The sequence below is a fragment of the Taeniopygia guttata genome, chromosome 2, assembly GCF_048771995.1.
Source record: "Taeniopygia guttata chromosome 2, bTaeGut7.mat, whole genome shotgun sequence".
Lineage (NCBI taxonomy): Eukaryota > Metazoa > Chordata > Aves > Passeriformes > Estrildidae > Taeniopygia > Taeniopygia guttata.
In genome coordinates, this window is record NC_133026.1 from 29,117,697 (window position 1) to 29,140,792 (window position 23,096).

A 23,096-nucleotide genomic window follows, 5' to 3' on the forward strand; every position below is an offset into this window, starting at 1 on the left:
ATTTCAATGTGAAAAAAAATTAATTAAAATATTGTAGAGAAAGATACTACCAGACTTATGTTGCTATGGTCTTCCAGTGATAACTGGTTGTGATAATTGCATCTGTCAAAGAAGATAAAACAGACTTATGAATAACATTCAGGAACCTGTTTTGAAAATCCCAGATAACCAGACAACTGCCAGTTCTCTGTTAGGGTGAAGAACACTGGTCAAAGCAAGCACTGAGATACAACCAGCAGAGCATTCCACTTGATCTGGATTCAATTTCAGAAAAATAGCTGGCTGAGGTTGTGCATCAGCCCAACAAACATACCATTTGGAAAGAAGCTGGAATATTTGTTGAGGCAGAGAAATATATCTGTACATCACCTCAAGACATATGGTTGGCTAAAGCACATCTGCCAATAATTGGCTCAAAAAATCATCAAAATGTTAAAAATGCCTCTATTTATGTTGATAAAATAAAGAGTGCTATTTATTCTTTGGAGACACATACCTGCTCAAAAATAACTTGATAGGTAAATTACCCAGCTTTCAGTAACTAGCATTGTCATTGCATTTTGATTCCTCCCATTTCCCAGTCTAGTTTGACATCCTGAATGTTTTATTTCTGTGTGTACATAAGGAAATGTTAGCTGGTTTTGTCCTCTATATAGACTGAAGATCTGAAGTATAGAGTAACTACAGTACTGTTTCAAGATTATTGAAGGAAATGAAACTAGAAGATCTACACAGGGATTCCTGTAGGGAGCATAGTCATGGAGAACTGCCCAAAGTAATGTTCTTGCTTCTCTGCAGGGTCAGTTTGCCTGGCAAAATCATAATGCTAAGTTTTTGAAAACCAAACTTTTTCTCCTTGATTTCTTGACACTGTCTTAGTTCAAAGCAACTCATCTTCTCTACTTTGGGGTTGCAGGGTATCATGAGGGCTTTTTAAATTAAAATTTCATCTTCATCTTTTAAGCCTACTAATAGCCTCACCCTTTTAGTGTTTTTAAATTTTTAGAATTTTTAACCCAAGAATGAAGCCCAAAGGTGCTTTTAAATCATAGACATCTTAAACACCCCGCAGCAGAGAAGAATTTCAAATGGTACTTTTATTGTATGTGAGTGTGTGAGTGTGTGTGAGAGTGTGGGGGTGTGTGTGTGTACGTGTGTGCATGTATGCATACAGAACTTAGGTGAAAATAAGAGCTAATCTTTACTATTGTTTTCTTAACTGTAATAAGGCACAGTAGATACTTTGCTTGATCTTGATTTAACCCAATGCTGCTATTATGTATTTCATGATCATCTATATCTTATCAACCCTAAAGTATAAGCACACTGATATGCAACCATCTAGACATAGAATCAGTTGAGAAGTTCTCTAGGACTGGGAGCTTATTTCATGGAAGAAAGTGCAAAGCCCTGCTTCCTCTAAAATATTTTGTATTTTACAGGATAGCTAGCCTAAAGCAAACAAAAGCATACAAATTTACAGCATTTTAAGAGTCCACACTCTGCTTGAACTCCTTGCCGAGGTGTTATCAAAACATTAGATGCAGAGAATTAACGTCTCCACGATGAAAGCAATATGAGGGACATGTATTTTTAAAATTCAGGACATGCTGAAGGGGTTGCAGCCTTGCAATATTAACAATAGACCTCCTAACAATAAGCAAATTCTTAAAGGATATAGATGTGGGACAATTCTGGAATATAATGTTAACAGTCAAGTGCTATAGCCAAGAAGAGATAGACTAAAACCTAAAAGCTGCCTCAACACAAAAGGATCAGCTTTCAAGAAAACTGCACACCCAACTGTTACCATTTAGGCACCTAAATGAAGAACAATGGGGGCTTCTGGGTTCTGAGCTCTTTCAAGCATCTGGTCCAAATTCTTTTCCTCCATATGAATCAAAACAAATGTTTAGGCTACTAACTTTCCATTGCCCTTTAAGTTTAATGCCAGCTTTTCCAGCTTTTAAATTCCTTAGTATAGTTAGAAGAATAAAACACTAACTTTGCAGAATACCCAGTTAGGGACTATTTGCTGTATTTTATTTTTATTTGTAGCTGGCATAAATTTTGTATAGAGTCATTGTAAAACTGTATCTTTCAAAACAATATCTTTTAGAGCAATTTTTTTTTGTTTAATACATTTAATGTTTAATACATTAATCCATCTTGGCTATCCAAAGGTGGTCAAAATTTAACTCACGGATTTGAAGACTGAAAATAGCATACAGACTGAAAATCAGCATAAACCAAAACACAGGAGAAGAAACAGTCAAAAAAATACCAAGTTAATTATACAAGAAAACAAAAAGGAGATCACATAATGGTGTGAAAATAGAATGTAAGTCAATGTGTGCATCAGCACACCTTGCTAAGGGAAGTTTTAAACGTACAGAATTCCTGCTGTTCAAGACAACTACGTCCAGCCTACAGAGGCATGAATCCCGATACAGGAGCTGCAATGCTCTGCAAGAGTCCAGGATACATAATGGTGCCTGGACTCTGGTACATCCTAGGATGTTCAAAATCTGTACTAAATAATCATAAGAATGTTTTTAAATGTTAGAGGGCAACTATTAAGACAGACAGGAATTATAGTAGTACACACCTCTGCAAATCAAACAGATCACACAGAAAATGTACAGCATTGCCTGATGCTAACGCTGGGGGAGTAATAGTCCATTTCCAGTCCTCCTCCCCCTTGGGAAAACTGGTCTGAAGAAAAGTGTGATCTCAAACATATTCAGAAAATCTCTGATTAAAAAAACAGAAATTTTGCAGGCCTGTTACAGAGAATACTGGAATATTCAACACTTTCAAACAAGTTCATGACTAGACAAAAGGAAATAACACCTGAGTTTCTCACTTTATTTTTAAAGCACATACAGCAGCAAAGGACAGAGCAACTAGTGATCATACAAAAGTATGAATGGAAATCTGGGTTTTCTTCTGACTTGAAGCAAGAAGAACTTTGCTTCAAGAACCACGTAAACAGAGTTAGTAGAAGGCGTCTTTGCTAATTTATATGAGCTAATTTAATAAAATATAAGGTGTGAAAAAAAAATACAGTCGATTTTCAGCTTTTCTTTTACTGAATAAGAACCCTTCCCATCAGTTTTTCTTTTCCAAACTAGGTTCAAAGTTTCTACTGCTCTATAATTCTTACAAAAATTATGTCCTCTAAACTATACTATGCTAAACGGCCATTATGCCGAAGTTAAGTCTGAGCTTCAGTCATAGAAAGAGTTTTTATTAAGAAAAAGAAACTAATTTGGAATTAGTGACTTGAAGAAAACAAATACTTCCCTAACTGACTACTCCTATCTATAAGAATGTATGACAACTGCCTTTTAAATCTGGATAACAAAGAGAAGGAATAAATTACTGAGGACTGTAGTAGAGAATGAGACAAGGCTCAGAAAAAGAAAATTCAGAGTTTTTTAAGATGAGTAGCAGGCCAAAATTCCTGCAACTGATATTTATTATACCATGGAGTCTGATTCCCAAGATGTCTAATGAAGGCAAGCTATTTTTTAAAATCCAAATGAGCATTTAATAAATGAGTACCACACTCAAAAACCATATATGTAACCCATTTTGTCATACTGAATTGAAAGGAATCAACCCACACTCAAGCTTTTTAGTCATCACTATTTCACTCCATCTGTCATTCGTCTAATAAAAGAATATTAATATGGATTGCTGTTTGGCAGGGGGTACCTTTTTCCCTATAAATAAGATTCCTCTAGATAAATCAGCCATACAAAAATGTAATTAATTATCTTATAATTAATTCTCTCAGGGGGGTTGTTCAACCACTGTCCACTGTATTATCTGACCATCATCCACATTCATTACACTGGAAATAATGTCATCACTAATAGACACTGCAGAGTATGTAATTCTTCTTTGGAATCAAAGTAAACTTAGCCTGGCTTAAACCAGCATGGAGAAAAGAGAGAAAGAGAGGGGAAGAGATGGAGAGAAGTGTTTTTACTCTTCTGTGTATATTGGAAGTGAGGTGAGGGGTGATGAGAGTCAGTATGATTATGACCAAAATACTTTTCAGCTATGGCAGTTTTGCCGCATTTCCTCAAGAGGAGCAGCCTCTCGGTCCTTTTTAATATCCTTATTAGTCTCTAGTTCAAGAAGTGTGTGTGAGGACGTACTTAACTCTCATTGAAGTCAATGGCTCTTAAGCATATGCTCAATTTTTTTCACAAATCAGGACTTTAATCTGTTCCTTATGCACATTTAGGATTACAGAGAGGTCTTCTGTTTTTTGAAGTTACTGGAAACATCAGCTTGCTGATGAGAGGTGGGGGAAGGGAAAAGGACTCCATCACTGTCAGAAGCCTATAACTTTTCTATTTTTTTTTCTAAATTTTGACCATTTGTCTATAAGATCATTTGTCTATAAGATCAGAAGATCATTTGTCTACATCAAAAGAAAAAAAAGTCTTCTCAAATAGTTAAATTCTTGTGTGTCCTGCAGAAATGTGAGTTATTGACATAACACAGTTATAGGTTTTTGTTAGCATCTCCTCCCTTCCCCCCCTATAAAGTTGGTAGAGCTCTTACCAAAAACCCAAAGAGATTTACTCCTAGCAAGGGAAGAGTTGAGACAAAAGCTGTAAAACTCTCTCCATCCTACCCTGCACATGCACCTCAATTCTGGCATCTACTGGTTTTGTCTACTTCAGTCCTGGAATAAAACCCTCTTTACTGAGCCTGAAGGTTGTGCCAAACTTCATGGTGATTTTTTTTTTTTTTTATGTGGAAAAAAGCCCACTGGAGACTAGCCTTAAAGCAGCCAATCTTGTGAGCTGATCCTCATGTGATTTTATGTCTCCAGAGTTTAGATGTGATATTTGGTAATTTTACCATGCATTCTATTTGCTGATATTACACTTAAAAACTCTAGACATTGAAAATAACTGAAAAATTGCCAAGCTCAGGCATTCAAAAGGTATCATCAGAACTTTGCTTTTCTCTCCCTTCCTAAAGCGTCTTCCTCCTTCCCATAGTGGTTTTAAAACATGTTTAGAAATAAAATAACACAGTATAACCAAATGCTGCTCCAGTCAAATCACATGGACTATCCAGGCCCCTATCTACTCTTATTTTAGATTTGATATATGTATGCATATATGTATATATGCCAAATCTAAAATAACATACATACCCCAGATATATGTTCATGTCTATTATATCAGTGAAATTTAATCACATAAAAATATTTTACTGTTTTCAAAACTCTTCTTACAGAAAACTGGAGTAAAAGAACAATTTGCCAATGCTATTTAAAGAGTTTACAGGCCCCTTCAAAATGAGACTTTACTGTCTTTGAACCACATTCCTCCTGCCGCAAGTAATTACCCAAATTCTTGGAGTTAAAAGAGTGCATTTTAAGAAAGTTAAATTTTTTTCACACATTTGGCTTTGGTTCATGTACTTAATTTTTACACACAGACCTGCTATTAGACATTAAATCAGTATTGTCAGGTCTAGGTCATGCTTGATTTTTGCTATAGCTGTTTACAGAATCTTCTCTGTGGTGCACACCCTTTTGGAGTAAAAACCTCTAGAGAAGAGAGGGCATAGGAAGGACCTTTTTTTGTTCTTTTTTTTTTTTTTTTCCCTGTTCACTTCCTATCTTGCACACTGTTCTTACAGAACAAAGTCCACAGAAGAGCCATGACGGACCGACGGTTACCAAAAAGAAGTGCATGTTAAAAGAGACAATAGCTTAGTGAAAATGGGTAATGACAGAATATTGGTTTTAGATGTTTCTTGCATGTATGTGAGCGAGCCCTACTGAAGACAGAGAAAAGTGTGAATGGAAAAAGGAAGAACGTGGTTAAGACAGCATGGAGAAAATGTTGAGGTAGGTAAGAAACAAGATCCAAAATATTGACTGAGGCACTGGGCAATGCGTTGCAGTGAAATTAGTTTAACTCTGAGAATATAAGATGGAACCAGAAGAATGATTTTAGGAAGGAAATTTCAAAAGGATGCGATTGAAAGGTATGATAATTTCATCAGCTTTGATTTAGACAGGCTTAAAATAAGAGCCAGGAGAAAAAAGGATTTAATTTCTGCTAAGTGGTATAAAAGTCATTTGCAAAACAATCTGAAAACATGTTGAAAAGAGAGAAGACAAAAAGAAATAACTTGCAAAGTCTCACAGCAAAATAAGTTTTTTCTAAATCGTAGCTCTCAACCTGGTCAGAAAAAGCAGTAGCCTATGGCCTTGCACTGAGGAAACCAAAGACAAAGGTTTTTTTATGCCTGTAAAAGATGCTTTGAGCTCACCCTAGGTCTCTTTTGTGATCACTTTTTTCCTACATCTGTGCATTCTTACCCTGGAAGGAAAGGAAATGCTGTCTGCATTTGTAAAAAAACCGACCTTTACCACATAAAGTTTGGCTTTATGGAGAGCAGAGATATATGAGCCATTAAATGACATGGCAGGGAAGGTGCAAAGGCTGACTAGTGAGATCTCCTTTTTTGCGCTTGTTGTCCAACAGGATACACATATTCCCTAGACTTGTTTCAGTTCCAAAACTCACAGAAATATTCTTCCAGAGGTACTTAGGGAATATATACTCACCTCCAAATATCTTCTGAATTAGAAAGGCTTCATGTAGGTTTGTATTAACACCTTAGATAGGAAAAAATACTTCTTGCATTTCCACCTCATTGTAGATTACAGGTCTGCTTTTTGTAGTAAGACTCAGCCATTAGGTTAAAAAAGTCCTTTTAATTAACAGGCCAGCAACAAAATGCAGCGAGACCCCACTATATGGGTAACACCAAGCTTTCCAGTTATCTACATAAGAAACCAAATTAAATGTTTCCCGGTTAACATGGATGCATCTTTCAGTTTGTGTGTGAATTAAGACTATAGATTATCTGTGGAAACATGCTCAAAATACACAAGATAAGCCAAAGCCTCTATAAATAATATTTTCAGGTTATCTACTCATATGTGGTAGAACTACGAACATTTCCTAGCCGCACAGCATCGAGCTGAAGGAATCAACAACAGGAGTAAATGACATGCTTGTCCTTAACTTTGTCAACATTATACCATTAATGCCAGAAAAATTATACACAGTAACCTAAGCTGTGACAGAATTAGAGTAACAGACTGGCAAAACTGTGACTACTGCAGGAGGAAAGGAAATGGCTTTCCCAAGAACTTGGAAGGACTGGGTCATTCTCTAAGTTATATTTCACCAAACATACTTTAAAATGGCTGGACATTTTTAGCCACTGTACTTGAAACACACAACCTCTATCCAAAAAAATTGTTTGTTTGGGTGTCATATGTGGCAAAGCATTCCCAATCTGCTTGCAAATATAAAAATCTGAAATCTCTGATATTTCTCATGCCAGCAGACTGCAAACTCAGTTGTCTATATTTCAGTTTGGAACCAGAGAAATAAAGATAGATGTATAGGGTTTGAATGCTGTTAGATTTCTGTACATACCCTCATATTAAAGTAATAAAGATATTTGCCTCACAAAGTTGTAGCAATGTACTGATGTGTAGAAGCAAAGGAGTTAGAATGAGTGGAGGAAAAATGAAAACGCAAAACTAAGCTAAACTACAAGAAAGTTCAGCAGAATATTTCTTCATAATATGGGGCAATCAAAATTGTTTGCACTCTTGTCTCCAGCTTTTTTCTCCTGTGCACGTTCACATAATTTTTTTTTAATTTAGAAATTAAGAAATTTCATTCACCACTTTTAATACCAATATATTATTTCATAAAAACAAATAATACAGACAGAATTGTCGCTCTCTTTATTGACCCAATAAGCTATTAAAAAAAATCATGTAAATTAAGTGCTAATAATACCAGAAAAAGAGATAATTCTGCAGATTCAAGATGCTTCATGAACAACTGCTAATGAACCCTTCTATTTTTATCTGACTTATAATTGTTTCATCTTGCATTGCCAAATAGAACTAACATTACATTACCTTATTTAGCAGATCACTGCAGTTCTTAAGTTATTGAGGTTACATCTAATGGAAATCTGATTAAGGTAGAGGGTTGTATTTTTTTGTTTTGAAATTAAGAGAATGCTCAGGTTGCATGGATGAATGGAAATTGAAAGGTTATATAATCGCACAGTCCTTCAGAAATAGATTTGTGTAAAAAAAGAAATAGGGAGAGAGAGAGAGGGAGGGAGGGAGGGAGAGGGAGCCAGGAGTGAGACCATTAGTGTGTATTGTTCTAATGTCCTCAGGAACGCAAAGACTTAAGACACAGCTGCAGCTTGAGGTCATTGTGGTACTCCCAAAATAAGAATATAGAAATGGGGGGGGGGGGAGGGGGGGGAAGAGCTTAATATTGCTATGTCAATTCTGAGTCAGTCAAGCCAAACTGCAAAGAACTTGTAACGTTCTCAGCTCTTCCTCACCCACCTTGCATAAGGTGGGTATGAATTGCAGACTATTACTAGGTTTTAATGTCTAGTTCTGAAAATATAACTTTGAAAGGAGTGAATGTGCTTAAGCTCCAGTTATATTGCTGCTTTCTTCTGGCATAAAATACTATTTGGCATTCTAAGTACAGTTTTACAAGAAATCTTTGAGTGGTCAACATTGCCGTAGCTGCCCAGGCTTCCATTTACACCATTTTTAGCAATTCAGCGTACCAAAGCCTCGCAAAATATGTTGTCGTTTAGTTTATAAAGACATCTGATTTAAATTCTTTTTTCTTCTGTAAACCAAGCCTATATTTTCACAAATTTAGGAGATATTTTCACAAATCTAGTCACTATTCCTACCATTCTTTATACAGTAAAAGCACATTTTAATGAGTAGTTTTTACTTGTCCACATATTCTATGAAGCCTTCAGCTTTCTGTTATTCTTCACCAGATGAAAGAAAATGAAAGGCTTGAAAAGCTATTGCGACTGATGTCCCTGAGGAGCCTCACTCACTGTGTCAAAACACCCTCTGCCAAAGAGGCCTCCATGTACACTCAGGGTATACTGCATGCATCTAGAATATGCCATTTTTTCCTTGGCAGGTAGAAAACTCCACAGTTCATTCAGCTCTCTTCAGAGCTATATTGTCAGCCCACATATGTCCAACAGATTTTTTTAGTATCTATTTTTAGGAGGACCAAAGTGGGAAACCATTTTTTCCGCTTGGTAAATTTAAGTGACTAATGCCCTCAATTCACCAAAATGTGTAAACATACACTTAACTTCGGCAGTGCTCATATCAAAGTACTACTTCATGACTACTTCAGCTGTGAAGTCCTGGCTCCACTCAATAGCTAGTTTTGACTTCAGCTTCCCGAGGTTTCATTCATCTCCCAACATACAAAATTAAATGCATACTACAATCATTGTAAGATCACAGTTTAAGAATTAAACTCACAATAGTGGCAGAGGATACTGAAGTGTATCTAACGGTTTATGTAAGGCAGCATTTGTCCAGACTTACTTGCTAAAAATAAGAATTAGCTATTAGAGATCTGAGAGAATGCAGAAGGAAGGACTTTTAAAATATTGCAGTAATCTGTTTCAGTTTTAGTTTTTCATATCCTATTTGCTATAAAATAATGTTCAATCAACTAGTTTTTCTTTAGTCCAAGAAGCAGCAAAGGAAAAGAGGAGAGGAGAGGAGAGGAGAGGAGAGGAGAGGAGAGGAGAGGAGAGGAGAGGAGAGGAGAGGAGAGGAGAGGAGAGGAGAGGAGAGGAGAGGAGAGGAGAGGAGAGGAGAGGAGAGGAGAGGAGAGGAGAGGAGAGGAGAGGAGAGGAGAGGAGAGGAGAGGAGAGGAGAGGAGAGGAGAGGAGAGGAGAGGAGAGGAGAGGAGAGGAGAGGAGAGGAGAGGAGAGGAGAGGAGAGGAGAGGAGAGGAGAGGAGAGGAGAGGAGAGGAGAGGAGAGGAGAGGAGAGGAGAGGAGAGGAGAGGAGAGGAGAGGAGAGGAGAGGAGAGGAGAGGAGAGGAGAGGAGAGGAGAGGAGAGGAGAGGAGAGGAGAGGAGAGGAGAGGAGAGGAGAGGAGAGGAGAGGAGAGGAGAGGAGAGGAGAGGAGAGGAGAGGAGAGGAGAGGAGAGGAGAGGAGAGGAGAGGAGAGGAGAGGAGAGGAGAGGAGAGGAGAGGAGAGGAGAGGAGAGGAGAGGAGAGGAGAGGAGAGGAGAGGAGAGGAGAGGAGAGGAGAGGAGAGGAGAGGAGAGGAAGAGTGAAAGAGCAAGAGAAAGTCTGCAATAGAGAGAGTCAGAGAAAGAGAGAAAAACAAGATGGAAAGAAAGTGAGAGAAAGAAAGAAATCCACTGGATTTTATTGGTTTAGTAAAACTATTCTATCATAAATTAAAGATTTGACTCATTGCTTTGAGACTTTTTTTTTTGGTTTCGTCAATTATTTTGTTTTATGTCTTGAAGAAAAACAAAAGAAAACATATAATCAAGTACAATATTACTTTCTTTCACATCACCATTAACTTCTCATAGATATTTTCTTTTGAGGTTTGTTTATCACAGGTAATTTTCAATACATATTTCAGACTACTTTTTTCCATTGCATTGAGTGAGAGGCTCCAGGGATTTCAGAATGCGCAGCATTCAGTGATTACATACATCATTAAAAAATAAAATATTCAGTAGCAAATTTCCAAGTATTATTCCATATTCTCTTTTGGCAGCTAATCATATGTCTCTTTATTAATATGTACAAATTCCAGTCAAGTGACCTATCCAAAACTATTTGTAAAAATTTACAATTCCACATAGAAAATCAACTCACATTCTGAATAGGGGGTGCCTTAGTGCCTTCTGTAGGTCCAAGATCTTGAAAAAAAAAATATCCTTTCTAATCTACAGTGAATATTACATCTTTAATATTACATCTTTAATATTACTTTAATATTACTGATGTTAGCAAGTAGAATTTTTACAACCTAAGTAGTCTATTTATAGTGTTTCATAGAAGACTTCAGAAGAAATCTTTCATGTATTACAGCGCACTCTCTACTACTATATCCTGGTTTTTTAATGTGGATTTTTTTCACTTTGCATCATTTATTGAATGTTAGAATGCAGTGACGCAACTCCACACTAGTGAAGGTACAGATGCATGTATAAAATTTGCAGAGTAAAATGACTAACATCATTGTGATTTATACCGTTGTCTATTAAATATTATTTTAAATGGATATGATTTAGGTAAAATTATCAACGGACATAGATTTGGTAATATGTATTAATAAATAACAAGGACAACACATGCTAGAAAACCAAGACCAATGGTAGCAGTGTTTTTTTAAACAAGTGTTCCTTGGCCGTATTTGCCGCTGGAAGAATTCAAGACAGCGTATAACAAAAAAATTTAAGCACTTCTATGGCTAACTGATCTATCTCCTTCTGCCAAGCTAAGCTACATTTAGAGTAAGAACTCACAACTTAAACTCTAGTGGTCCTAACAAAAATCTGTAGGAGTTTTGTCATCAGGATCTTCCTGGTGAAATTTCCCCTAGCATGTCCATTTATAAACCATTTATTTCAATAACTTTCTTTTTACTGATTCAAATACTTAAAATCTAGGACTAGACTGCATGTACCCAGCACAATTGCATCAGGCTATTTTTGAATTCAGATTTTCATTTAACACAATAGAAAAGCATCTACATGCTCATGGACGACCCCAGACACTCACTCCAGAAGTCAAATGGCTTCTGACCATGTGTGCAGTCACACAGCTGATGCTGGTAAAGGTGATGCAATTGCCCTGCTGAGTAGCAGGAGGAAGGCTTTTTCTGCAGGGTGGCTGCTCACCATCTTGCTCGTACTCTGAAACTAGCAGTACTAAAGAAATTGTGATGCAGATCTGTAAGTCTTTAAAGCCTACTAAAAATAAAAAGCATGTACGCACACACACGCACACAAAGCTTTTAGTTTCATGAAAGTTTACAGTACTTCCCAAATGGAAGGAAAGCACTGGTATGGCCATTATATAAGTTGGGCAAACTGTCATAAAAGGACAGGGCACAGGCTCGAGACAGATTATAGGACTGGGTTCAGCGCCCAGCTGTGCACTGATGTAATGAAGTAGCCTCAAGCACTGTTTATCAAAATTCTCTAACACCACACTATTTCAGTTAGAAACCTTATTAGCGACATATGCAAGTATTTATATTTAAAAAATATGACTTTCCTTTCGCATCCTTTCAAGTTGCATTCTTAAGTATATTAGAACAAGGACACAGGGTAGCATAGCAAAAGTAAGGGTTGAAACCTACCCCACCATAACTACGTTTTACTGATGGCTTTAAACTTTGCTCAGTCTAGCAGATGAAGCCAGATTTATTTTGCTTCGTTTCCAGAAACTTACAAAACGGTAGAGTGCATTTTGGTAGAGTACTTTTTGCTACTGAGAGAAACATGCTACGGCGACTATTCCTATTGCCAAGTAACAATGTCTTAGAAAGCAATAATCCAGTGAGCAATATTAGGGCATCAGCAGACAAAAGCAAAGTAATGTTACCTGCATTTGAATTTCGAGACACAGAGCTCAATCCTACTCTTGAGGAATTGAGATAGAGCATATGAAGTCATTGCATCACTAAAGAACGAGTATTTCCACATGGCGAACAATATGCAGATTAACAGGCTCAATTAAAAACATTTATTAAACAACTGACATGTCTAAAAATGGCAAAAAGACAAAAAAAAGACTCATTTGATTACTTACATTAGAAAATTCTACAGAAATCAAACTAGATATGTTAGGACAAATTTTATCCTAGGATGTTAAAACCAATGTAGTTAAAATTCAATGTGTATATAAAATGCTCAATTGGCAATTTTCAAACAATCAGGCAATCCAAACATTTTATCAGTAAATGTCTACAAGAATTATAAATCATTTTTCTTTAATGCCCAAGTGAAAGAATTAAGCACTGATTGCTTAAAAAACCGTGAGCACTTCAGTGGTTTCACTGGAGTGAATGGACCTTCTCACTAAAACATTTGTGATCCCGTGAAGGTCTGGATCAGCCCTCCAATATTTCTAAAAGGGTGGGTTGATGAGGAGGGGGAGAAGAGAACCGTAAATCCTACTGAATAATTTATACAAACAGACAGAAATGCATAAATAGGAGCTATACATAGTTCTTTTTTTTCTTTTTGTCCACACAAAGTTCTTCTTTGGCTAGGGGCAAATAATTTTGAAAATGTATGAGCAAAAGAGTCTTTCAAAATTTTAGTCTTAGAAAAGTTCTTGATTATATTTCCTGAGAACAAAATTGAATTTCTTGCATCTATTACAACAATTCAGCAAGTAGCTCTCTAATAAGTCCATCATTTGATAAGCAATCAGTCTTGAAGATTTTCTCCTAAAAGTGTCTGTGTTATTCATCGAATTTTGAAATAGTTTCATTTATAAAATCTACAGAGATTTTGTTGTTGTTTTCTTACGGGTAAGTGATGCTTTTATATGAGATACCAAACAAATTAACTCTTTCCAAAAAAAACTATGCTTTATTGTGTATTTTTTCTTGTTTCCGTTTACAACCACACTGAAAAGCACAGACATATTGATGAATCAGTTACACAGTGCTTTTTGACTACAAGCATGCAGCTCATTTTTCTTACTGACATGTTTCAGAAACCAATCAAAAGTCCTCAAAACTCATGATTTCACAGTATTTACATTCATTTATCAAAATGACCTGCTTTTTAGAGACCATTTCAAACAAGTACATATGATTTATGATATTTAGATATGTTTAAAATAAATTCCCTGGAGATACAACTTTTTGCTGCTTGCATGTTGAGAATAGGTAGGTTATAAAATATTACAACCTGGGAGGGGGGGGGGAAAGTATTGTTTTTATTCATGTGATTCGTCAATGAACAAAACCCACCAGAACAGGTATTGAAAGACTTGGCTGAACTGTTGAAACAGTGGATTCCTGAAACACTTTTCTAAATGCTACTATTGTAAATACACTCAAAAAGATGAATAATTTTTATTACCTGCTGGCCTTTTCTTGGAATCCTATGCCACACAGAAAGCATTTTCCCATGGCAAAATTTGGGTTCTTTTTTTTTTAAAAAAGGCTTTTCATGCCTGAGGGTAAGTGTTTAATTACATTAGACTTTACCAGGAATACAATTTCCTTATATATTTATCTCTTGCAATTTAATGTTTGAATAGCTGTATTGCTTAGAACTCCTTCAACTGTACTCAGCCTCCCCCTGGTCTTTTCAGTATAGTACAGCTGTTTTTTTTCGCCATAGCATTTTAGACTTCCTTAAGGATACCAGATTCACACGTTTTTTTCATATTTCTCAGTAAATCTAAATAGCACTTCCTATCTAGGCATTAATATGCTTTTTTCCCGACTGAAATCTTAAGAAAACTTGGACCTAAGTAACATAACTTAGGAAAATACAGAAGTAACTTTGCATCTTATGTGTTCTGCATCATCTGAGAATCAAAATCTACTTTATAATAAACAGAAATAAAACGGCCCTGAAACTCACAGGCAAGTAATGAGAAGGGGAGGCATTAGAAAAATCCAAAATATTCCATATAGAACAACTCATACCACAAAGCAACAAAGCACTCCAAGAATATGTTTTCTATACACTCAGCATGGTTTTCATCCGCACCTCATTAGCACACAGATAATTCTGACCATTAGGGCACTTTAAAATAAGCTATTTCATCTGCAAGCAACCCTCAAATTTAGTATTGTCTCTCTGCTTGTATGGCCTTGTACATCCGAAGAGCTGAGTTACGGTGAGGATACAGATGCCATTATTCACAGCAGAATGTTAACATATAAAGATTTATGTGCACTTCTCCTTAATTCACAGGCAACTTTACCAACCCACTTCTGGGCCTACGCAGGTTGAAAGGAATGTTCTGCAGATTATGAGAGAGCAACTACAAAACCTGGAGACACTGACAGCTGCAGCAAGCAGGGTTGATGACTACATAAACAATATTTCCCAGTCCTTTGCAACGAGAACAGCTGAAAATTTCACCCTGTTCTGTAGCAGCCTTTTCAATATTTTCAAAGGGAACTTCCCAAACTGCTTAAAATCTGGGTTAGGGCTAAAGAAAACTGTAAGTCAGTTTATATAACTATCATGAGAGCACATTTCACCTTGTTTTCTCAATCCCAGATGAAACTGCAACAGATTAGAGAAGACTATTTCTATAACCTCCCATTCCCTTGCAATATGTGAATTCCAGGGAAAAACACACAGTCTATCATTCTAAATTCTGTTTGCTCTCTGGATTTTTGTTTATAATTTTAAAATGTTGCACTCCTATCATCATAACAAATAAGTAAAATGTGGTGTCCCTTCTGGTAAATTTTCAGAGTAGCTATACGGCTAACAAACCTTGTTTGTAAGGTAAATGATACAAGGAATGGTCATATTTTACATTATTTAAACTATCTACAAACTCAGCTTTGTGATCTTAAATACCCAGAAACAAAAGCTAAGTAGTGGAAGAAAGGGGTAGCCTAAGGTTAATTCAGCTCTGAAATGCGGAACAGATTCAGTGCTCAAGAAAACGCTAAGCATTCTGTGGCTTTAAGTGATGTGCTTAAGAGGAAATGTATGTGTAAATAAGCAAGAGCATTAATAATTGTCTCAGAATGCTGGCACTGAAACTTAAAGCAGTCTCTTTCTCTCTTCACCTCTTAGTTATTTACTATTAGGATTTTTTACAAATGTCTATTGAAGAAGTTCCAAGTCTGATGAAGGCATGGAAGAAATTCTTTCAAGCACAGTCATTTGTCTTAAAAAAAAAAAGATTAATGAGAAATAAAGGTGATGATGTTTAATCAAATGAGGGGCAATTATGGATGATAAATATAGAAACACAGCAAATTAAAATAATTCTTGCTGCCATATATGAGAATAGCAGTAAATATCTAGGACCAGAGTTCAGGACTAATAAAGGGGTGGGGTTAAATATTCAGTCCAAAATGCAGGCTTTTCCTGAAGAAAAACCAAACATATAGCAACTATGCAGTTGTTGTCAAAAGACATCTATTTTCAGTTTGAGAGATCCACAATTGTGTGAACGGTCGTAATTTTTTCTTAGCGGAAGGGAGAAGGAAATAGTTACCTGCCTTGATCTTCAGAAAGTCTTAGAAAGTGAGGCTCGAAGTGCATTGCAAGATAAGCATAACCATGGGTAAAGGCTTGAACTCTTGTCCACTAATCCAGTGGAAGACTCCAGTCACTTCAGGGTAAGGTTTAGGACATTCCTCGCTGGTGTTTTTTTTTTTTTGGTTTGCATTGCAGAATGAAATAAACAGAAAGTGATTCGGATACTTCCCTGACAGTGAAAGGGACCAATTTCCTTTTTTCCTTTAGCTTTAAATAGACCAACAAATACAATAAATCCTTACACCAGCAGTCATCCAGTTATTTTCTCAGTTGTAACAGGGACTGTTCATACACCTCACAAAATGAGATAATTCTTTTTCTCATTGAAAGAAGACAAACACAAAGATTTTACCAGCAGTGTTTGAACTAAATACAGCTTTAAATGCATGACGAGTTTTTAGCAGCTACACCAGCTACATAAGACAAAATTCAGATAAATACGTTCTGAATTACTGTAACTGTTAATATTTGCTAATGTAATGGACAGTGAAGGAAGTGATGGTATTCTTGAGGGCTATTTTTTAAAATCCTTTTTGTTGCTTGCACTCTACTAAGCTTACAGCATTTTGAGTGAAAGAGATTATGGTTTCAGTTGTGAACTTCATACATATCTGGAAAAGCCTTTCACTTTCTCTTCTGTGATAACAAATAATTTGCTACGCCAGCTCTTGAGTTTTCAATCTGTTGAGCCCTCTCTCTTTCAAGTGCCTCCTGCCTGTCTCACTATATTTTTGGTGACCCCTCGGTTCATGTGTGCCCTAATGGAAGTCCCATCAGTTGTGTTGCCTTCGCTGAGTGGCTTTTGTCAGATCAGGACTTTGAAAGGCTTTGCTATTTTAGAAAGCAGAGATAATGTCAAGGTTTTTTGCCCATTCATTGATGCCAAATCATCAGTCTGGAATGACTGTGGGTCTACATGTTTTTATGTAAAAATTAGTGTGATTTTAGAAGGCAGACTGCTCCTTCATTTCCTCTGTCCCCGCCACCAGAAAACTGAAATGAAGCAGCTTTCTGAAACTCCCAATCACCCGTTTGCTTTACAGAGTCCAAATTTTGCCCCTTCACGCTGAGGATTTCAGAGATCACTCAGATCCTACAGGGATCCTCAGATCCTACAGGGTAGCAAGGCATCAGCTCCTCTCCCGAATCCCCGCTTCCAAGGCAGAGCTTCCAAGCGTTGTGCAATCGCCTCGGAGCCGCAGTCAGCTCCGCGAAGGGGCGGAGGGGAAGGAGCGCGCTGGATTCTGAATTTTGAAGCAGAGGTGTCGTATCGGGCAGGGGGGAGGGGGCCGCGGGACCAGATGCTGAAAACCGCACCAAAACTACAAACGTTTCTCTCTTTGGCTGTAGGAAATTCTCGCCCACCACCACCTTGATTTCATACTCTATCACGTGCTGAATTTTTTCTTTCTATTTCTCCCCCCGAAGCTTTAATAAAGTTTGCGTTAGTGATGGAGATCCCGAGAGCGCATTGGAGGGAAGGAGCAGCCCGGCAGCCGGGTGTCAGCCGGCGGCGAGAGCACGGCGGCGGCCGTGGCCGGCCGAGCCGAGCCGAGCCGAGCCGAGCCGAGCTAAACGAGCCCCAGCCGAGCGGCGGCAGGTCCGCGGGGCCCGACCGCGCCGCTTCCCCGCCACCCCGGGGATCCCGCCCCCGCTGGGGAACGCGCGAGCTTTTACCTGAGCTGTCGCTTTTCCTTTTGCCGGACCTCTTCTCTGTTTCCACCGGGGACAGAGCCTGCCTGCCATAGTCCCCTGGCGCACACGCTGCCCCCGTGGGGGTGTTGGTGCCCAGGCTGGAAGAGTTCGAACACAGGACAGGGGGGCTGCTGCCCAGCTCCGGGGGTCCTCCTGAGTCAGGCTGAAGGCAGAGGCTGTGCCTGGCCGCGGCGGGAGGAGACGACATCTGAGGAATGTGCCAGTTCGTCTGCAAAGCTTGGTGCTGCTGTTGCTGGTGATGGTGATGGTGGTGATGGTGATGGTGATGGTGCCCCCTATGATGTTGGCTGGCAAACATGCCCTCCTCATTGGGGTATCCCGCTATTATGCAAGAGGAAGAAGAAGAAGACAGATCAGGGTAGGACATGTGGTCAGATCTTCCATGCAGTGCAAGAGAAGACTGGGAGAAAGGGTGCAAGCTCTGCGCAGTGGCATGGGGGCTGCGCAGGCAGCCAAAGAGTGTGTGATCCATGGCATGCAAGTCTCAGGTTCCAGGCAGGAGAGTTTAGGAAAGATCCAACTTCACCACCCTTTGTCAACTTTCACTGTAAACAGATCGGGGCTGGGATTTTTTTTTCCAAAACGGCACCGACAGACTCTGCAGCAGGCAGCTGAGCTCAAATAATCCAGATCTTTAGCCCTAGTGGCCAGTCTCCGCTGCATAAACACTCGGACCTAGATGAGCCGTTCTCAGAGCTGCTCAGATGTCAAGAAGTGGGAGAGGTTGAAGCCAATAGAAGGTGGTCCCAGAGAACTGCTTGAAGGGGGAAACAGCTTCGAGAGGTTATAAATACAGTAGTGTGTAATGTGAGCTGGGGGCTGGCTCAGCAGCACAGCACTGACCACATGCAAACTCCCTCCAAAACGCCAGCGCCGTCCCCGCGCCGAGCCGCTCCGTCAGCGGGCGGCAGCGCTGCGCGCCCGCGCCCCGGGCGCCCGGGGCCTGGCGGGGGGGCGGCTCCGCGGGGGCGCAGCCGCCCGTCCCTGCCCCCCGCGGGCCGCGCCGCCCCGCCGCGGCTGCCCCGAGCCCCCCGAGCCGCGGGTGGATCGGCGGCGGCGCCCCCCGGCCGCACGGCCCCCGCAGGGCCATCACCGCCCCGTCGGGGCTGACGGACCGCTCGGGGTCTGCCGCCCCTCGGGGGCTGCAGGCGAGGGAGCGCAATAAAGACGTGAGGCGACGTGCGGGGGCGACTGTGGGGCGGGGGACGCGGGGGCCACCCCCGTTTCCCCGTTTCCCCGGGAGCTGAAGTGCTCTGGCCAGCGCCTCACCTGCGAGCCCAGGTGCGAGGGCTCCGGCGTGCGGGGCCGCGCGGGACGAGCCCGGGGCCGGGGCCGGGGCCGCCTGCTGCGCTCCCCGCTCCGAAGGTGCCGGTGCGGGCCATACACCCGCTTCGCCCGCGCCCACCGCCCCGGCACTCGCCACGGGCCGCGGCGCTGCCCCGGCTGCCCTCCACAGCCTCACGCTGTGCCCCAGCATCGGCGGCTGGGTCTGCAACGAACCTACCGGCGCCCACCGTGCCAGCAAGGCTGGCTGCACTGAGAAGTTTCCCCTCTTGTCCTCTGCCCCTTCAAAACAAGAAGTCTCATAACGTTTATTTGCTTTATCTTCATTTGCTTCGTTGCAAACGTCTTCAGTGAATTGGGGAACAACCTGAAAAGTCTGGGCCTGTCTTTTTTTTTTTTTTTTCCTCTTTTAAAATCATTTTTTTACATGCGCATAGTGGGATTACAGTACCCACCAAGGTGTCTCTTAACTGGTTTAAATCAGGATAACGCATTAGTGATCAATGACCAGAGAGGTGCCCACTGAGCAGCGGTTTTATTCTTCAGCTCTTCCTACTCGATGTACCTTGCTCCTCCTCCCCCCCCAAAACAAAACTAAAAAAAAAAAAAAAAAAAAAAAAAAAGTAGAAAAGGAAAACCATTTCTCTCAAGTCTTAATTCTTGGGTCCATGTGCTAAAGATGAATTTCAATTGCTAGTGGAAAAAAATCAGCAATTGTATGACTTTTGTAAGAGCTAGTTTCTTAAACGGAAATTGAGTCCTATTTTGTGGGAAATTAGTTTTGCAGACTTTCTTTAAAAAAAAAAATCTAAAACTTTTGTTCAGCAGCTGCTCCGCTTTTCACTGCAGTTTCAGACTGAGCTGGAACCTGCAGCAGTCTTTCGACGGTAAGATTTCCCCCCTTTTCTGACATCTAACTATTTTTAATAACTGTCTTTAGATTTAACTGTAACATCGCGGTCTTTACAAAGAGAGCGGCGTCCAAAGCAGAAGTTGCTGCCTCTGTGCACCGTTCAAAACTTGATATTTCTTCAGAATAAAGGAAATATACAGTTACAACACTGATGAAATATTTTGTGCTTTTCATTGTGTTTATCGTTTCAATATGTGTTCTAATATTAGAGGAGAGGAATACAAAGAAATCTCGATGGTTGAACCCCTCTTGAGTTTGGGAACACGCCGGGCTGCCAGCACAGGGGTGCTGCTGTCCCTCACATGAAGCAATAACTGTGAGACAGCGACAGGCGCGGGGCGTCGCGCCCGCCGCGGCCCCGGCGGTGGCGGCCCGGGGGCTGCGGGGGCGGGCGGGCGGCCCCAGGTGGGAGCGGGGGAGCGGCGGGGCGGCCCCCGCGCACCGCACCGCACCGCACCGCACCGCACCGCACCGCACCGCACCGCACCGCACCGCACCGCTCCGCTCCGCTGCCCTCCGCCGCTCTCCAACCTGCTGCTGTCTGCCCCAGCCACGGCGGCGAGTCGCCGTCGTGGGGGCCGGGGCCGGGGCCGGAGGGGCTGGAATGCCAGCACCCCTCCTTCCAGGGCCGCTGCTGCCGCATCCCTCACACAGCCACAGCTGTGAAGAGGTCGGGGAAGTCCCGAAGCCAAGGCGGTGTAAAAATGCCTTAATTCTAGGGATTGGCCATGCAGGATTTCTCGCACATGACCAAAAGAAAGGGAAAAAAAAAAGAAAAAAAGAAAAAAAGAAAAAAGAAAGGAAAATTAAAAAAGAAAGAAAGGAGTGAAGCACAACGAAGAAAGTGTGACAGTGCGAGAAAGAGGGAGAAAGATAAGATTTCCAAGAGAAGTAAGAAACAAGCCAAATAAGTCATTTTAGGGAGAGGTAGAAGAGATTCCAAAAGGTGAAGAGAAGAAAAAGAAGAACGCAATAGCAAAGCTATAATGGCGTAGCTCCGTGTTTGTCAATAGCTTCATATCCAAATCTGTCTATTCAGGAATGTGCTTCCCTGGGCTTCTGAGTTTCCAAATAAGTTCATATGTCCTATATCATGTGTTCTTATTACTTCTTTAAAAATCAGTGTTAAGCACGCATGAACTGGAAATGCATTTCGCTGCAGAGCTTTATGCTTTCATTTCAAACTATATAAGGAGAATGCAAATATAGGCAATTAATATGAAGGCAAACAAACAGCTTCAAACACTTTCTGAAATTATTCCAAAAGTTTCTGTGCAGTTACCAAATACCTATGGCTATATTATAGCATCCTTTGTAAAAAAATTATAACTTTTTTGTTATAGCTTCAGTGTAAAGCTTCTCAGTAATAACAGAATAATTACTGGAAAAAATTGTAAGCAGTTGCTGCCTCTCAATATTAATGATTGAATTCTTGTTTGCATTGTACCTTTTCAGAATGTGCGTTTAACCTACATGTGGTACAAATGCATAACTTAAATCAATGCCAGCAAGTTTGCCCAAAGCTTATAAACATCAAGTGAAAAAAATAGAATGTTTTAAATATGTGAAAACAGTAAACTGTTTAACTCATAAAAACATCTGGAGCCAACACAGTTTGGAACATCCTTTATATTTTCATGTATGGGCTACTATTTGCATTCACTTTGTGTTTCTTGGTTTTGCTGCTGGGTCGCTTTTGGTTTTGTAACTTACCATTTATGGGGAAGGAGATCATGTAAAATTGACCTGAACGAACCAGTGTACAATTCCTCCTCTTCAGGACTTTTGTAGTCTTTCTGATTTTTTACGTTGGAGGCTGAAAGAACCACCTTCCTGAATATTTATCAGAATGTAAGTAGGATTCTTGTCAGTTCTTTCTAGTGTGTAGTTTGCATATTTGCAATATGCATATTACAGTAAAATCTGATAGATAAGTCATACTTGGGGACCACCATTTGAGTGATATAAGTTGTCATAACTTTGCTGAAGTCAGCAAAAGGATGGCAATTTACACAATTTAAGATTATTTTCCTTACTGTCAAAGGGAAAGCTTACAAATATGAATTCAGTTTCTTTTAGCCAAAGTTTTTATTGTACCCAAGAGCCTACCAAATAAGAGGACAAAGTTCTATTCTACTGTAATTATGATCAGTTCGTATTTTTCCATGGCAATTTGGTCAATGCAGGCATCATTCAACCTTAGAGTCAATCCAGATTCACAACAGATGTATATTTATTTTCAGTCTTTTCTTTTGTTTCCAAATTTTTGCCAGTTTAACTCCCTCTGAAGCAATATAATTCATTTATCTTGGTACCTGTGCTGCAATATAGACCCACAGATATAAGCAGTAATAAAGCCTGGGGATTATGCATTATTTTAGGGATGCTTGAATGCCTTAACTGAAAATCCTAGCAAAGAAAATGAATAATTGCTCACTGACTAGTCAAAAATACTGAATCTCTGACTAGTTAAAATTGACAATAATCACAATAATCTAAACCTATGCTGCACCAGTATCTTTACAATACTTCATCATAGAAACCTTTTTTTCTGAGAAATTGCACTACCACAATGTGTACCTCATAATTTTAACATTGCATTTCTGTGGCGTATTTCCATTTCACTCTTTATAGTGCTTACATGTGCCACAGTTTACACTTATCAGACACAATTTTTGCTTTAAAGACAACTACAGATCTGTAAAAACTTTTAAGCCTGAATTAATATTTTAAGCTACTTCTCCCACATACATATGGCTTCTGTTCTTATTTTCATGATCTCCAAGCATTACAAATTTTAAAGTTATGCCAGCAATTTAGTATACTACAGAAAAGTTGTGCTGAGCCATGAGGCCCTCACTGAAAATGATTTACAAGTTTGCATTACATCATTAGAAGTTATTTGAATTGCCAGCCCACTGTAACCAGTAAAATATCTTATGCTTCCTATTTAATTTAAATAAACTGATGAAATATTAAAATTCTGAATGCACTTGAGGCTTCACACCTGAACTATGA

General features: G+C 39.7%; 1 protein-coding gene across 1 annotated transcript in view; it reads right to left on the reverse strand.

Moving 5' to 3' along the window:
• The window catches only part of MEOX2 (mesenchyme homeobox 2), a 52,284-nt gene extending 33,563 nt beyond the window's left edge, over positions 1-18,721 (reverse strand). Inside the window, exon 1 of the mRNA XM_002188096.7 lies at positions 17,843-18,721. Coding sequence (XP_002188132.2) covers positions 17,843-18,353 — 511 coding nt within the window. The 5' untranslated portion in view covers positions 18,354-18,721. The remainder of the gene's footprint in view (positions 1-17,842) is intronic.
• Between the last annotated feature and the right edge of the window lie 4,375 nt (positions 18,722-23,096).